Raw genomic sequence first — 17,292 nt, forward strand, 5'->3', positions numbered from 1 at the left:
GGTTTTTTCGAGACAGGGTTTCTCTGTGTAGCCTTGGCTGTCCTGGAACTCACTTTGTAGACCAGGCTGGCCTCGAACTCAGAAATCCGCCTGCCTCTGTCTCCCGAGTGCTGGGATTAAAGGCGTGCGCCACCACGCCCGGCTGTTACTTGTGTTTCTTACTCAACCCTTTATCCAATGACAACAAAGGACCAAGGAGATTCTGTCATCATACCTGTTTCATGATTTAGCCCAGTGAAACTCAGAGAGGACCAGGGGCTTGCCTGATGCCTACATCTTGGTCACTTCCCTGTATCAGCTACCAGTGCACACTAGGCAGTCTCCACTTGTCTTTGGGATGATATGAAACCACTCGGCCTGGCTGTTGGGGCCCTTACAGGCCACACCTCCCTGCAGAGGTGGAAAGTACAGGCTTGGGAGGTGGGGTAGGACCAGCCAAGCTCTCTGTGGCAGGTGGCTGATCAAGTCAGCATCTTAGGCTAACAGCAGCTCCCACCTCCAGCTGTTTTGTGGATGCCACTCTCGGACCTTCACAGAAGTCATCTCCATGAGCTCCACATTGTCTGACCAGGGGTGTGCTAGGGTCCCATGCAACAGGAAGTAAGTGGAGGTTCAAAGTACAGGTGATTCAAGGCAGATGGACTCACCATCCCATTGCTTGGATCCCTCTTCCCACCCACCACCATTCCTGCTCTTTCCTTAGCGTCTCCCACTCTATGGTGTTCAAGCACTGGGAAGCCCTGAAAGAGCTGCATCAGTCCCACAAAGCTTGACCTTTTCCCCAGAGAGCAGCGAATGCACAGAATCCCACCCATGCTGAGTCCCTCCTGGCTGCAGAAGGGAACCAGGTCATATAAACACACAGAGATAGCTTTTCCTCTAAGAGTGAAGAGGCTGTGGTTGAGAGCAAACCAAAAGAGCCACGGGTTCCTCTGGGCCATTGTTGAGAAACACCAGCATATACCTGTGCTTTGTTTAGAGGGGAAACTGAGGTCCAATGCTAAGCAGGTGCTCTTCAAAGCATCCCAGGCACTGAAGCCAAAGCGACAAGGAGACCTGGGACCCCAGCTCTGTTCTCTACTCCTACCCACCTGAGCAGCCCGGGAGCCAGCTGGCTGAGGACATGGCCACAAAGAGCTTTTTCAGGGTCCAATCTCTGTCTTCTGTCTCCCCCGAGCCTGGCCTCAGTTATCACTGTTTTGGCTGCTTCCAACCCTTGAGAGGAAGGATTCCATTCTCTGAGACTCATGCTCCTTTGCTGTGGGAGAGGGAACCACTGTTCTAACACTGCCTGGAGCATGGCATGATCTCAGATGGGCATCTCTGGACTGCTGACTGAGGACAGAGACTTCTGCCCCAGTTGTCTGTATGGTTCAGCCAAGATACATGCCCAGGGAACTCAGACACTTTCTGTGTCACTTCCACAGTACTTCCCAGGAACTGCTCGACCGGGTGCAGGAGCACATCAAAGCTGATCTAAACAACAAGGTAAGGGGCTTCTGGTACATGGCTTAGCTTGGAAGGCCTAAGGCATGAGCGGTGGGGCTTCAGGCCCTGGGGGAGGGGCATTGTATTTTTTTTTTTGTTTTTTTTTGTTTTGTTGTTGTTGTTGTTTTGTGACAGGGTTTCTCTGTATAGCCCTGGCTGTCCTGGAACTCACTTTGTAGACCAGGCTGGCCTTGAACTCAGAAATCCACCTGCCTCTGCCTCCCAAGTGCTGGGATTAAAGGCGTGCACCACCACTGCCCGGTGGGCATTGTATCTTGATGTGCATCTGTGTGCATGTGCTCCAATGCATGTAAGTGTACACGTGTGCATGCTCGTACATGCATGTATCCAAGTATGTGACGGTGACCTCAGCTCCCTCCCCTCAGGATGTGTAATGGACAGGCCAGCCCTGGGTGAGAGTACTGATGTGTGAGAGGAATTTAGAAGTGGGAACTGCAGAGCCTAGTCTGTTGCCATGGTTGAAATTGTAGGTCTGATCATCGCATGCAGCTAACTTGGTGAGAGACGATTCCTGAGCCCTGAGCCCCACTGCCAGAGTAGACTCTTCTTCCCTAGCCTCCCTCAGCCCAACCATAAGGGGCAGCAGCAGAAGTCATATCTACCTAGTGTGTGCCATTTCCACCCCAGAGGTAATGGCAGTATTCACAGGCTATGAGCACCCTGGCCTGCTCCTCTCCAGCTGTCGGCAGCTTCTCTCACTTCCTCAGCACCCTAAGAGGGGTGGAAAGCCAGTCACTTCAAGGAGGAAAAGGAAGGGACCCCAGGCTTGGTCCTGCAGCCTGGGAGGCCTCTGAGGGGCGATGACAAGGACCTGCAGCCCTGCTGTTCCTCACCCACACCTCTAAATGACCCTCACCACAGCTTCTTTTCTTTTGCCACAGCTGTGCTTGCATGTCTATGGCCTGGTCCAGGATCTCAATGTTCACTTGGGCACTTTAATCGGTAAGACCTGGAGCCCAGGGAAGGGGTTGGGCCATTGGGCCCTAAGAACCTTCAAAGATGCCTCCCTGTGCCTGGAGATGGTGTTGTCTTCATTGCTGGCTTCTGATTCTAAGTAGTGCTCTCTTTTCAATTAATCTAAGAGAAAGGAGGCCCATGGTAAGGACTCTCCAAAAACACATGGCTGTTCACAGAATTTGGCAACCTCCACATGCCAGAACCAACTCTGTGATTCTAGAATCTACCAAGTGCCAAAAATAAAATAAAACCAAACAGCTAATCAATGAGCGTTACTGTTGGAGAAACTAAGCCCCGTTGACTATCAGGATCTAGAGCCGTTTCCACTGTCAGAGCCTCAGTGTTTTTGGGGACAGGTCCTCAGAGTTGGGGGGGGGAACCTTCCTGCACCATTGCAGAATGGCTGGTGAGGTGACAAGCCTCTCTCTCTCTCTCTCTCTGTGTGTTCTCTCTCTCTCTCTCTCTCTCTCTCTGTTCTCTCTCTGTGTGTGTGTGCCCCCCCCCCCCAGATTCTCTCTCTCTCCCCCCCCCCCCCCCCCCCCCGCCTCTCTCTGGTGTGTACTGGAGTTTTGGGCCTAAGGCTTGCCTTGGCTATCACGATGTGGGGTGTAGGTATGAGGATGTATGCCTTTTACTTGGATACTTGGATGCTTGGTCTACAGATCTCTTTAAAAAGACACATACGTGCCCATCCCCGTGGGGACTGTATGATTGTTAGTTCTGAGTTCTGAGCCTTGACAATGAAAGAAGGAGATGGGGAGGAGGAAGGGAAAAGAAAGAGGAAGAACAAGGAAAAGGAGGAGAAAGAAGGAAGGATGAAGGAGAAGAAGGAGGAGGAGGAGAAAGAAGAAGAGGAAGAGGAAGAGGAAAGAAGAAGAAGGAGAAGGAGAAGAAAGAAGGAAGGATGAAGGAGAAGAAGGAGGAGGAGGAGAAAGAAGAAGAGGAAGAGGAAAGAAGAAGAAGGAGAAGGAGAAGGAGAAGCTGTTGTTGCTACTGATGAGCTGAACTGTGTGAAAGCCGGGCCAGTCTCTCACTGGGATACTTTTTGAAACTGGATGGAAATGCCTTGGTGTGCAAAGAGCCGAGTGTTTATCCACAAACTCCAACAGTCACAGATCCATCCCAGTGTTCCTCACTGTGCTCACACTGACCTGTGCTACTGTTTGAGGACATTGGGAAGTATCTGTATGGCTTCCTAGACAAGCTGTGGTAGGATCTGAAGGTTAGAGAGCAGGACTGTACCATCTTCCTAAGCACAGGCACCAGTAATTGAGGCCTAGTAGCAGAAAGCATCACATGCGGACCCAGGGACCTCTTATTTGCTTCAAACCCTGTACAATCTTTTCCTTCATAGAACCCATGCAGCCAAGGCTTGCCAAGGGCATTATCACCTTCCTCATTAGCTATTTCAGAGCTTCATCTGTTTGAGGCCCACCAGCTTTTCCCTGACTCTGGTGTCCTTCCCATGACACAGTGACTCACTTTGTCAGTCTGAGCTGCCGCAAGGATGCTCAGTTGATACAAGCAGGGACAGTGTGAAGGTTGGGGATGGTCAGAGGATCCAGAGTCCAGGGACACAGGGCAGGACCTAACTGTACCTGCAACAGGTTCTTTAGTAGATAGATAGGCTCTGCTGTCATCTGCCCGGGTTATGATAGGAAAGCATGGCTTAGAACTATGTCCTCTGAGGTGACGAGTCCAGGCTGCTGTTCCCTTCTCACACATCCATCCATTACTCTGCCCACTTTCAAGTCATCTTATCTCCTTGACTTCTCCTTTCCACCTAACCTCCACATTGCCTTAAATGGGAGGCGGCAAGAAGCTGAGGCAACTGGACTGGACTTAAAGGGCACACATTGGAACTTAGTCACACGGTTCCCATGCTGCGAGACCTTAGGGAAGTCACTCATCTCTGCGAGCCACACCGTTCCACCCAGAAATTAGGGCTGAGAGTTCCCAGTGCTCACACGTGTTGGCCTTATGAAGCAGCTTGTGTTCAGGGCCTGGGGTCTGACAGGCTTAATAGGCAAGGGTGTGCTCTTCCTCTTCTTCAGCAGGCTGCCCTGTGTTTGTGTTTATTCTAAAGACCAGCTCTTGCCTTTGTCTTTGGTGAGTTAAAAACATCTAACAAAGGGGTTCTAAGGGGCCAGCCCTGGAGGATGACGAAGTGAGGCTTGCATACCTGGAGTGAACAGTGGGAGAAGCTGTGAGTTCTTTATTGTATTGAAAAGATGTGTATTGTAAATTGGTGATGTGGGATTATATGCGTTTACAGTATATACAGTGATGCCCTAATTTGTAGATGTAATATGGAGTAGTTAAAGCAAGCTCATTAATATATCCATCACCTCAAATATATACATTCTATTAAAAAGCACAGCTTAGCTTGGAGGTGGAGGTGCATGCCTTTAATCCTAGGGTTCGGGAGATGAGGCAGATGGATCTCTGTGAGTTCAAGGCCAGCCTGGTCTACAGAGCTAGTTCCAGGACAGCCAGGGCTGCACAAAGAAACTGTCTTAAAAAACCAAAAACCAAAAACCAAAAACCAAAAACCAAAAACCAAAAACCAAAAACCAAACCAAACCAAACCAAACCAAACCAAACCAAACCAAACCCAACCAACCAGAAACAACAGCAACCACCACCACCACAACAACAAAAAACAAAGCACAGCTCAGAGGGGTGTATCAGCTAGTCAGTCACGTGTTTCTAGAAGGCTGTGTAACAAAGATGTCTTTTACTGTAGTGTAAGAAAATATTGAAAAAGAAGCACACCTGGGCTCCTGGGCTATATTTTTCCATTTTGTAAATATCAATATGACTTTAATATTCTATTCATTTTTTAAAAACTGTGGTAATTTGATCTTTGTGGTGTCCAGTTCTTTGAGTGTTGACAATTACAGGACAGTCTACTAGTCTCCAAATCCCTTCTTGTTGCTCCTTCCACTTTGCCTCCAAACTGTGAGACCCACTTATAGACAAGGAAGGGAACCATACTATGTTGCTATCACAATAAAAAACTTCAAAATATTAGAGAAAATAAAATTAAATCTAGGTGAGACAAGAAGCTGAATGGAGATATATACTTACATATTTATCAATATGTCTTTGTATGCTTTAGTACATATATATTTTCATATAAAATAAATATTAAATATCTTATCACATGCCTAAGTATAACAAAACTATACAAAGCACATAATACATACCCATAATTGATATTTTATAATGGGCATATACATATATATGAATAGATATTAAAATATATATGCATATCCATACACATAACTATATCCCTGAAAACTTGGGCCTCTGGGCTAGTGGGCTAGCTCAGCAGTTAGGAGGACTGACAGATCTAGAGGACCTAGGTTTGATTCCCAGTGCCCACACGGAACACACATGTACAACTGTTACTTCCATTCTAGGGAATTAAACACAACATCTTTTTCTGGCCTCCACAGGCTCGAGGCACACCGACATACGAGCAGGCAAAGCCATTTATACATATAAAAAATAAAATGATGAAAAACCCCTGGGCCCTCCAGGGCTTTGAGGGTGGCTCTCTGGCTTGACCTAGGCTCTCAGTTAGAGGACCTCTGGCCTGCCGTGCCTGAAGCCATCTCTGGGCTTGTGCTGCCGACCTTTGCAAGTTTCCCAGGCAGAAGACTCTGACCTGAGAGGACACTTACACCCCAAGCTCCTGCTCTCTGCATCCCTGAAGCTCTGTATGAAGTTAGATCTGTAATTCCTTGCTCTGACATTTTAGTTCCTGAAAGGAGACATGTGATTATATGAAGAGACCTAAGTTTCAGGAGCAGACTGACTTGTGTATGTAGTCTGGGGCAAGAATGAGCTGGCCAAACTGTGTGTGCACGTGTGTGTGTGTGTGTGTGTAGTAACTTTGGTGAGCTCTGTGTTGATGGAAAAAGAGGCCATGGAAGCTACTTGTCTGGCTGAACTCTCCTTTTTTCCTGTGTCCCCTTCTTGCCCCCATTCGATGTTACTCCTGCCTGGATTGAGCCTTTGCCCTCTGTATTTCGGGCTCAGCGGTCTTTCACTCATTTGGAACGTTAGCAAACATACCTGTTAGAATTGTGTGAACCAATCAATAGGTGGAAAAGTTGTCAGTAACTTGCTGGCTTAGTGAGGGACTGGTGCTCAATGCTTTTTTGTTTTCATGAAGGCCTCAGTCCTGTGGGCCCTGAGTCCCAGATCCGCTACTCCATAACCAACATGCCCACCATCACCAGTGACTATATATCCCTAGATATCGGAGTAAGTATCTCCTGGTCAGCCTGCTGCTGGCATCGTTGGTGTCCTAGGAGGGTCCCAGGAAGGTAGAGGGTGAAGGGAGGAAGGTGGCTGGTACTCCAGGTGGGACTGTAGCCTTTACTGTCAGGCAGGTGCCCTGGAGCCCTGGGTCTGTTACAGGCCCTTGGTTCCTGATGTCCTGCATGTATGCTCCTGCCTCTATCCAGGCCATTCTCTCCCTTCTTGGCAAGCCCATTCTCCTGCCTATGCATGGTGCTCACCCCTTTGTGTTGCCATGGCCTTTGGGTGATGCAGGAGCCATGGCAACTGTGGGGCTCTCCCAGCACCTGTTTGACTGTGCCCTCCTGATGCTTCAGAAGGCTGGCTCTCTCAACCTGGAAATCACAGGGCAGCTGGTAAGGGCTGGGTCTGCCACCCTGGTCTTGTAGAAGGGCGCCCTGTAGCCTATTCTGGGGTCATGCTGTAGATGTAGAATCATGGGGAGTGGGCAGTAAGAGTGGGGGCTACAGGATGGCTGTTGGAAGGAACTCATGGGTGAGGAACCCTACCCATGAGGCCAAGAGGTGGCCTTGACTGTGAAACTGCCTCAAACCCTGCCATGATGTGGCCTGATTTCAGAATTCGAAGAACAATCCTCTGAACACCTCTGTGCTGGGCCAGCTCGTCCCTGAGGTAGGTGATGTTTCTGCTCCTTGTAGACCAGAGCCTCAGCAATAGGAGTGGGGATTTCATGGGCTCCACCTACCCTGAGCCTATGATGCTTGAGCGGTGGGGAGGAGGAGGTAGTGGTGGTAGTGGTGGTGGTGTCAGCACCTGCCATTTAACCCTCTCTCCTCTGCCCATCTCAGTCAGCTAGACTCCGTCCTCTCTGCGTCTGCCTATAGTCTACTGAGCCAGTTCTCTTTTCCTGTTCCCTCCCTGCCTGTAAGATCTAGCTCAGAGTCAGTGGCACACACCTGTAATGGCAGAACCTGGGATCGGGAAGATCACTGGCTCAAAGCCAGCCTGGGTGTATAGCAAGCTCTTGCCTTGAAATCAAACCAAGCGGCAGCTTAGGCATCTCCTCTGAGAAGCTTAAGTCTGGCCCAGGCCTGGGCTGGAGTCACCTCCGAGCTTCGTTGCGGCTAGAGGGTGATAGCTTCTTCACGGCCAACATGGAAGACTGAGAAGCAGGAACCCATGCTACCCTCTGCCCCTTTGATATCCCAGGTGGCTCACCTGTTCCCTGAGCCTGTGCCACTGGTACTCAAGGTGCAGCTGGGTGCCACACCCGTGGTCACTCTCCACACCAGCAACTCCACTCTCCAGCTGCAGCCCTTTGTGGAGGTCTTTGCTGCACCCTCGAACTTAGCCTTGCAGTTCCTTTTCTCCCTGGATGTGGTGAGTGACGGCTAGGTGGGGCTGGTCGGGTTAGGGTGTAGCTTCTTGAGACCTCAACCTCACAGGCTTCTGAGCTCTCTTCGTTTGCTTTGTTTTATCCACATCTATCTCCTGAACTTGCCAAGACATTCTGCCCCAGGACCTTGGCACATGAGGAACCCTCTGCCCGGGGACCTCTCTCCCTTTGCTTTTGACCTGGTTGCTGCTGCTTCGTTTTCAGTTCTTAGCTTAAGTGTTGAAGCCTTGCTCAGAGCAGCCTTCCTGGGCCAGCCTGTGTAAGAAGGTCCCCATCACCCTCTGCCTTTGTGTCAGCCTCCACTTTTTGGAAAGCTCCCGTCTCTCGTTACTTCTGGAAGGATCCCAGGGAAGGTCCCCCACATGTTATCTTTACACTGATGTTGCTTGTAAAGTGCAGGTCTCAGTGAACTCCATAAACACATGATTTGCCCCAGAGGGGGAGGGGTGGGCGGCTCCATGACGTTCCTTCTCTTTTGCTCTCCTCACGACAATGTACAGATGGTGAACCTGGACCTTCAGCTCTCTGTGTCCAAGGCGAAGCTTCGGGGGAGCACATCTCTGCTGGGGTGAGTGGGCCTTCTGACCCAGCAGTCTCAGCATGCTCTCAGACTTAGTGAGGAGAGCCTCAGAGGAAGCTGGCCCTCCCTGACTTGACCCTCCCTGAGCCTGACCCTGCTTTTCTTCCAGGGGATTCCAGCTCTCTGTGGCCACCTCCAATGTGGGCTCTGTTGATGTGAGTGGAACACTGGGCTGCCTGAGGCCTTGGGAATGGATGTGGAAGCCCAAGAATGACACATACCCCAGTGCTGCCATAACTGGACTTCCCTGGGAATTCTGGGGACAGGGACTTACCTGGTCTCCATCTGTCCCCACCTCCTTGCCTGTCTCTATGCCTGTGGGCAGGGGATTGACTCAGCTCTGCCCTGAGCCAGAGCTCATTGGTCAGTGGAACAGTTGGCACTGGCTAGACCTTCATCATGTCACATGATCAGGTTCCTGCCACCGTGCACATGTTCTTCTGTCCCCATGCATCCATGGGATGTGAGTTAGTATACCCAAGTCCGCTACCAGGTGTCAGTTTGCCATCATAACTTCCATCTGTCATCAGGCAGTCTGTTGGGCAGCCCTACTGATGGTAACACTAATATGAGGTCTAGAGCTCTCCCTGGGCTGCTTGATCCCCAAGGCTGATCTAGTTGGGGGTTTGATTGGGGACTCAGCTGATGTGGGAGGTACACCCTCCCTCCTTTCCCTGATGTGTGTCCATCTCTATGTTTAACTGCATTTTCTTGGTCTTCAATTGCTGCTCCCCCCACCCCCACCTAACCCTTGGCCGTGGCTGCAGATGGATCAAGTACTCCCACTCATAAGCACCGTATTCCAGAAACCCCTGCTGGATCATCTCAATGGTGAGTCCTGCTCTCTACTGCTTGACCCCTCTGGTGCCCCCTTGAGTCCACACCCTCTGTGCCTGTCCATGTCCCCAAGCCCTTCCAGGCTCAACGTTTAAGGCAGTGGTCTTTGGGGTCCAACTGCCTTTGCCTCTTGGTACATATTTGTGTAGCCTATACATGGTCTTCACAGAGCTCCCGATCCCACTTCAGTCTCCCCTCCATAGGATAAGGATAGTTCTGTATCCCACTCTTGACCCCATAGTGTTCCCAAGCTGCCAGCAAGGGCTGGCTGCAGGTGGAACTTTTCCTGTGACTAACTTGGACACTTCTGTCTCTCTGCAGCTCTCCTGGGCATGGGGGTTGTCCTCCCCAGGGTGCACAATCTCCATTATGTCCACTCTGAGGTCTTGGTCCATGAGGTAAGGGCCTTTGAGTGGCCAGGGAGCCTCTTTACAGGGGAGGAAGGGTCAACCCTCTGGGAGCTCACCCCTCATCTTTCAAGATCACACACCAAACCTTAACTGTATTGAGATGGAGGAGTTAGGACTTGAGAGACTCTGCTGGGAGGGGCTCTTTGTGCCTCATCACACCTCACACCAGAGGTTTTAGGTCTTCAATGGTTCTTGTTCCTATGTCCCAAGATGGGCTTGTGTCTAAGGTAAATAGTAGAGAGCTTCCTTACAGCTTGGCAGGCAACTCTGTAGCTGGATGGGTGAACTAGGTAACTTCCTGAACCTTCTGTGATTATTGTCCCTGGATCTGGAATCATAGGCCCAGCATAAAATTCGTCCTGACACAGCCAGCATGACATCTTATGATCTCTTTCTGTCTCACTCAGGGAACTCAGAGAAAATTCCCTAAACAGGCTGAGCACAGAAAAGGAAACAGAATCCAGATCCAAAGTGGTACCCGTCCATGTCTGGCCAGGGGGAATGCTTACCCTAGCTCCTTAAGAATGGTGGTCTTAATATTCTGATGGAGATGGATAGACAGGGTCTGAGGAGATGGCTCAGTAGATAAGGACTTGCTGTGCAAATATGAATACTCTAGAGTCCCAGTATTCACACTGGTCAGGTCTGGTAGTTCATCTGAAAACCCATCACCCAGGAAGCAGAGATAGGGGGTCTCTAGGGTGAGCTGGCTAAACTCACATGTGAGCTCCAGGCTCATTGAGAAGCCCTGCTCTGACAAATAAGGCAGAGAGCAAGGAGGAAGACATCAGATGTCTATCCCCAGCCTCCACAGATGTGAATGTGAATGTATGCAATGAATGCATACACCACATACACTTAGACATGAAAAAAAAAAGGATAAAGGAGGGACAGTTCACCACAGAGGGGTCAGAACTGTTGATGGGTATCATCACAAAATGCGTCCCACAACAGCCCAATACGATGGAATTTTCTGTAGCGACTGGAATCAGCATTGTCCAAAACTGTCACTTGGCACATGGGCCTGTTGCATTGGGACTCTGCAAGTGAAGACACGAATTTTAATTTTTCAAATACTTAGCTGGCTATGGTGGTACATGCCTGCAGTCCTAGAACTTGGGAGATGGAGGCAAAAGGATTAGAAATTCAAGTCACCCTTGGCTACCAGAGAGATTGAGGCTAGTCCAAGGCCTCTTCTCCCTTATCCTCATTAAAAAAAAAGTTGTTAGCCACAAGAGGTTAATGGTTGCCACACAGGACCACTGACCCTTGACTTTGAGCTCCTGTGGATGAGAGCTGGGTCTCATTTGTTTTTTAATGACTCCTTGGTGTCTACCGTAGGGTTTAGTGTGTGGTAGAGACTCAGTTGAAGTTTGCTAAATGAATGGTTGGATGGATAGGGTGACGATGTAGGAATGGAGAGCGGCCCTTAGGAGTGTTCATTTCAGCAGTGCAGCGGGGAAAGTATGAGAGGTGCAGGGGTGCCGTCTCTGTTAGGGAGAAGTAGCCCAGTGATTCCTAGTCAGGAAATGGCAGTGGCACGGCCAAGCCTGGAATGTGGAGCATGTGTTGGTCTCATGCTGGCCTGGCTCTTTTTAATTTAATTTTATTTTTTTGCTTATTCACTTTACATCCTGCTCACTGCTCCCTTCCCAGTCACTCCTCCCACACTCCTTTCCCCTCCCCTCTCCTTCTCCTCTGAGCAGTTGGGCCCCCCTAGCTATCCCCCCCTCCCCCAACCCTGGCACTTCAAATCTCTGCTAGGCTAGGTGCTTCTTCTCCCACAGAGGCCAGACAAGGCAGCCCAGCTAGTAGAACATATCCCACATACAGGCAACAGCTTTTGGGATAGGCCCTGTTTGGGACCCACATGACGACCATGTAGCAGCTGTACATCTGCTACACATGTGCAGGGAGGCCTAGGTCTAGCCCATGGATATTCTCTGGTTGGTGGGTCAGACTCCGAGAGCCCTAAGGGTCCCGGTTAGTTGACTCTGTTGGTCTTCCTGTAGAGTTCCTATCCCCTCCAGAGCCTGCAATCCTTCCTCCTATTCTTCCATAAGAGTCTCCAACCTCTATCCATTGTTTGGTTGTGGGTGTCAGTATGTGTCTGAGTCAGCTGCTGGGTGGAGTCTCTTAGAGGACAATTTGCTCCTGTTTGCAAGCATAACAGAGTATCATTAATCGTGCCAGGGACTGGTGTTGCCCATGGGATGGGTCTCAAGTTGGGCTGGTTATTGGTTGGCCATTCCTTCAATGCTATCCCCTGAGCCTGTATTTCTTGTAGACAGGATAAATTTTGGGTCAAAAGTCTTGTGGGTGGGCTGGTGTCTTTATTGCTCCACTGGGGTTCCTGCTTGGCTACAGGAGGTGGCTGGCCTGACTCTTGAGAGCTCTCGTTGCATTCCTTCATAGCCTTATGAGGTTTGTGCTGCTACTGAAGTGACAGAGTAAGAGACTGAGAGCCAGTGAGGTTATGGCCTCTCCTGATGAGAATACTACCTAAAAGCAGGTTGATTTTAGGTAGTAAAATCAACAGTCAGGGGTCCCCCATAAACCTCCGAGTTTGCCTGTAATTTTCTTTTTGGTCTTCCAGGGCTATGTTGTGGTATCCAGTGGACTTGCCTACCAGCACTGAGCCAGAACCATGACAAGAGCCAGTTCCTCAAGAGGCTTTTGTCCCCAAGCCTGAGGACAGAGCCACATCAAATCATCATCAGCAAGTCAGCCGGCCTGTTTGGACTGCTTCCCCTTTGCTGGACACCTGCGTCCCTCTCTTGTTTCCTCTCCTCTTCTTATGCCCCCTCCTGGGGAGGAGGCTACTTGATGTAAGCTGTGCAGACCTGCTTCCCTCAGCATTAAATGTCTTCTCTTGAGCTGCAACTCCCAACTGACTCTATGTAACCAAGGCTAGCTCTTTGTGTACAGCCTGTGAGTCTTGGCTGTCCTCAGAGCCACCCACGCTGCTCCAGCGAGGAGGACCACAGGGACCTATTTCTGCTTTCCATGCCTGTCACTTCTCACCTCCTTGTCTAGGAAGGTCTGGTTCTGAACAAGGACCCTGGATAGTGACAAGGATGAATGCAAGGTTATAAGTAGTATATGACTATTACGGCACTGCACCCTCTTCTGGAGGTATTCCAGCGAGGACGGAAGCATCCAGAGTCCCAGAGCTGGACAGATCCCCAGTTGTAATCTCCCTTGCATCTGAAAATATGTTCAGTTGTTTCCCTTCAATTTACCAGCATCCTCTATGCCCATTTTTATCCCTGTTTTCAAAATTTCAGGTGGCAAAGTTCACAATCTTTTCAGGCACCTTCTGCTTTCTTGTCACAAGCAAGCTTTTTGTTCTAGGAAGCAAGACCTGCTTCTGGGCTCTGCTCTCAGGCACGTGTCTAACGCTTGTTCACTGGAGAGCTTCTGAGACCCGGCGAGGACTCATTGCCACACGAGTTAGGCAGAGCAAGGGACTTGAGTACCTGCAAGCCAAGGCCTCGTGATCTTCTCCCCTGATAGGCTAATCTCTAAGCCACAGATTTCGTCCTGGCTGAACACAGGGCTCGTGTTCTGTGTGTTTTCTCAGGGGAAGTAGAAGGTGCCTGGATTTTCAACATAAGCCAGCAAAATCTTGGGACAGGGTGGTGCTACCCCATCCATCCACCTCTTCCAAGGTTATCTGTAGTGTAAAGGGCAGCAGGGAGAGACCGGACTCAGCTCCATCTTGGTGATGAGAGGATTCAGGGAGGTGAGGAAGAGCTAAGAGGGCAGGCTTCAACATCCTTCCTTGTGATTTCACCTGGGTACCATGCCTTTTATTGAGGGGTGGGGGCTATTTGATTAATTAATTTATCAATTCTATATTTACTGAATAGGCTATACCCTAAGCTGGTTGCTTGAGGGGTTGGAGAGACAAAAATCGAAGATACAACCTGTGTTGGTAGCTTTTCTCCTCAGTGTGAGAAAAGATGTAACAAAAGCCACTTATGGGAAGAGAGTTTGATTCTGTTTTAAGTTTCAGGGAACTTCCCCATCTTGGCAGGCAAGGCATAGTGACAGGAGCAGCTCCTGATGAGACAGAAGCCTGGGGCTGTCATTTCTTTACATGGTGGTTGCTGATAGGGAACAGAGAGCTAATCCAAACAGCCATAGCTTTCGAGGCATGCTCCCAGTGGCCCAGGGACCATGACCCAAAGGTTCCATACCCTTTGAAACAGCATCAGTCAGGGACAAGTGTCCAAACACAAGAGCCAGTGGGTGTTGAGAGAACATTTAGAGAGTTCACATTCAAGCCATAACGTAACCCAAGGCCCTAAGGAAGTTAATGCCATGGAGAAAGATTGCAAACTCAGCATGCAGGATCCACCCAACTGCCCATCCTTCCCCTCCACCCTTTCACTTTTTCATCATTTCTTCTAGCCACCCACACACCTGTATTTTTGTTGTTTTAGGTCAGGGTCTTACTATAATGTTTAGTGCAGATTGGCACTGAATTGATAAACTTCCTCTTGCCTTCTCTTTCCAAGTGCTGGCATTACAGGTAGTGTCACCTTGCCAGCCCAATCCACCTATTATTACAACTATCAATGCATCTATCCACCTATCAATTCTTAAACCTTTACATTCATTTGTCCATTTTTCCATTTTTCCATGCATCCATCTATCCATCCATCCATCCATCCATCCATCCATCCATCCATCCACCCATCATCTACCTGTTCACCTATCCATCTATTCGGCTAGCCACTCATCCTATCTGTCCATCCATCCACTCACCTACTCACCCATCCATTCATCCATCTACCTAAACTCTCCCTCCTTCCCTTCTCCACCAATTATCTTCCTTCCTACTAATTTATCAATCCATTTATTTCATTAGTCTGTAATTCCCACAGGCTTTGTATTAACAATGTACCTAGTTCTAGAACATGTTCCCTTGAGAGGAAAAGGATAAAAACCAGTCAAACTCTCCTATCCAGAACGATGTTCATGGCCTCCCCCAAAGGAGCCCTAGGTGTCATCATTTAAGTATTCAGTCAGGTCCTGCTGGGCACTGGCTGCTGTGTGGTGAGTCCAGCTGCGTGGGTCCATCTGGGAGAGAGAACCACGGAGCACATCAACGATGATGCTCTCAGCAGGAAGCCTCATCACCATGCTGAGCTTGAGGCTGTGTGATCTACAGGAGGCTCTTTGCTGTTCTGGGGCCGAGAGCAAGTACCAAGGAGCACCAGATTCAGAGGGCTTCACGCTTCCTTGGGGAAAGCTTGCTCTGCCTTTCTGAGCAGAAATATCTGTGTGACTGGCCAGGTCAGAGCTGTCTGGAGCTGCCAGGCACTCAGCGACAGCAGCAGCATTGAGAGCCCACGGGCAAGTGACACAGAGAAGTGGCAGTGGTGTCATGGGCTGTGGCTTTGCCAGCCACAAAGGAGTTGTTACAGAGGATCTGGGCACTGGCCCTGTGATGTGGTGGCCTTTAGAGTGGATGAGTTACATGGATGGTGGAGGAGAGGTGTTGTCTAGTGTCGATGTGGAAAAGCTATAGAGGGGCCTTCGCAGGCCGAGACTGTAAGGTTCAGAAAGACCCTGTTCTGAGCCTGTTGCTGAGGAAAGCATCTCTCATGGTTCTCTCAATCACTTGCTGTGCGACTGGGAAAATCGCTTGGCTTTTCCAAGTCTCAATTTCCCTATCTGTAAAACTGGGAGAATGCCAAAGTGCCTACCTCACCTGGTAGCTTTGACGATTAGTGGACAACTCATGCAATGGCTGCCTGTTCCTGTGCACTGCCTTCAGCACCTACTCTGCAGACTCCCTTTACGGGGCAGTCCACAGCTCAGCACTATGGGCACTTCAGAGCAGAGCAGTGGCAAGATGCTGCATGCCACCATGGAGCAGAGGGCAGCTCAGTCTGGCTCCTCAACAAATAGGCCATTGTCTGGCATGGCTCCCGTTTGACTTTCACCCTGGAGCCCACACAGCTCCTCTGAGGCATTTGCTGTCCCTCTTTGCTCTCTGTGGCTATGCTCGCCAGAGCCTGATAGCTCCTGGTACCAGCTCTGATGTGGCCTCACGACTCCCAGATGATGGGTCCTGCAGCTTTTGGTCCTCAAGCCTTTTCCCAGGTCACTCTGATGTCCTTCAACTGCAAACCGTAGTTATCGGAGTAGCCCCTGCTCGTCACATTTGATTCTCCACTCTGACCCTTCCCAGAGTTCAGCACACTGCATAGTAAGTTGCAGGGGATGAACTGCTTGCACATGCCTGTGCTGCAGTCATGTGCAGGAGCCATGTGTGGGAGCCATCTGGGGTCAAAGAGGGGCTGCTGGGCTTGAATCACCCTTGCTGGGTCCTTTAGGGTCTGAGGGAAAACAAAGATGGTGCTGAGTTTCAGAAGTCTGAGAGAGGGGAGGGGGACAGTACAGGAAGGTTCTCTGGAGGAGGAAATCTCACTGGCTGGAAAAGGGTGGCTGGATTTAGAGCATCAATGGGACAAGTTGGAAGGGTCCTGGCAGAGAACTCAGTGAAGAGATGTCAGAAAGGCAGACAAGCATCCATGGGATGTGTCTTGGATGCTTGGCTGGGTTCTGGAGCTCCTGGATGAAGAGGGAAGCTCTAGCCAGGCTACTTACTGCTGTGTGATTTTGAGCAAACGGCTTGGCCTGTTTCTCTATCTGTAAAATGGGAGAGATTGCCAAAGTGTTTACCTCACTGGGTAGTTCTGACTTGTAGAATGGAAAGCCCAGCTGAATTGATTATGAGACAGTCCCTTGTCACTCTCTGAATCATAAAGTTCCTTAGATTGGAGGCATTGGCAGCTCAGAGAGTTAGAGAGCTGCCATGGTGGCATGGCTTTGGAGGGCAGCATCTGGGACTGGGCTTCAGATCCCTTAACCCCTTCCCACACTGCGGTCCTTCCAATGACTCCTTCCCAAGTCCCCAGGCTGGCTAAAGGCCAGTGGGTGGTTCATGCGCTCAGGGTATGGGTGGAGTGCAGTGGTAGGGACAGAGATGCTATCTGCCCCTTGTAGATCAAGGTGGAGCCTGGCCAGGCTGCCTGGAGCTGATGCTTGCCTTGTACCAACTCTGCTGTGACTTCAGAAGGTCTCCTCTACTCAAGGTCCCATGTGAACGTAGGCACACTGGCTCCTGCCACATTCCAGACTGTGTGCTCTCTGAGCAGGGGATGAGAAAACACCAGGCCTCGTTAGCTCTCTGGATTGTTCACCAAGTACAGAGACCCTTGAAGTGTCCCCAGGATAGACCTTCCCAGGAACTCTTGGAGAACAAAGTTGAAGCTGGGGACTGGGAGACCTGTGACTGTGGAGTCATCTCTGCC

The 17,292-nt window shown here is 50.0% G+C and overlaps 1 protein-coding gene across 1 annotated transcript in view; it reads left to right on the forward strand.

Annotated features, from left to right (window-relative positions):
• Nucleotides 1–12,842, forward strand: part of Bpifb2 (BPI fold containing family B member 2) — an 18,647-nt gene extending 5,805 nt beyond the window's left edge. The window contains exons 6-16 of the mRNA XM_021154912.1: nt 1,428–1,488; nt 2,391–2,451; nt 6,650–6,741; nt 6,945–7,133; nt 7,357–7,410; nt 7,948–8,118; nt 8,635–8,702; nt 8,824–8,869; nt 9,482–9,545; nt 9,873–9,949; nt 12,558–12,842. Coding sequence (XP_021010571.1) covers nt 1,428–1,488; nt 2,391–2,451; nt 6,650–6,741; nt 6,945–7,133; nt 7,357–7,410; nt 7,948–8,118; nt 8,635–8,702; nt 8,824–8,869; nt 9,482–9,545; nt 9,873–9,949; nt 12,558–12,599 — 925 coding nt within the window. The 3' untranslated portion in view covers nt 12,600–12,842. The remainder of the gene's footprint in view (nt 1–1,427; nt 1,489–2,390; nt 2,452–6,649; nt 6,742–6,944; nt 7,134–7,356; nt 7,411–7,947; nt 8,119–8,634; nt 8,703–8,823; nt 8,870–9,481; nt 9,546–9,872; nt 9,950–12,557) is intronic.
• The last annotated feature ends 4,450 nt before the right edge of the window (nt 12,843–17,292 follow it).

Source organism: Mus caroli, chromosome 2 (assembly GCF_900094665.2).
Source record: "Mus caroli chromosome 2, CAROLI_EIJ_v1.1, whole genome shotgun sequence".
NCBI classification, from domain to species: Eukaryota; Metazoa; Chordata; class Mammalia; order Rodentia; family Muridae; genus Mus; species Mus caroli.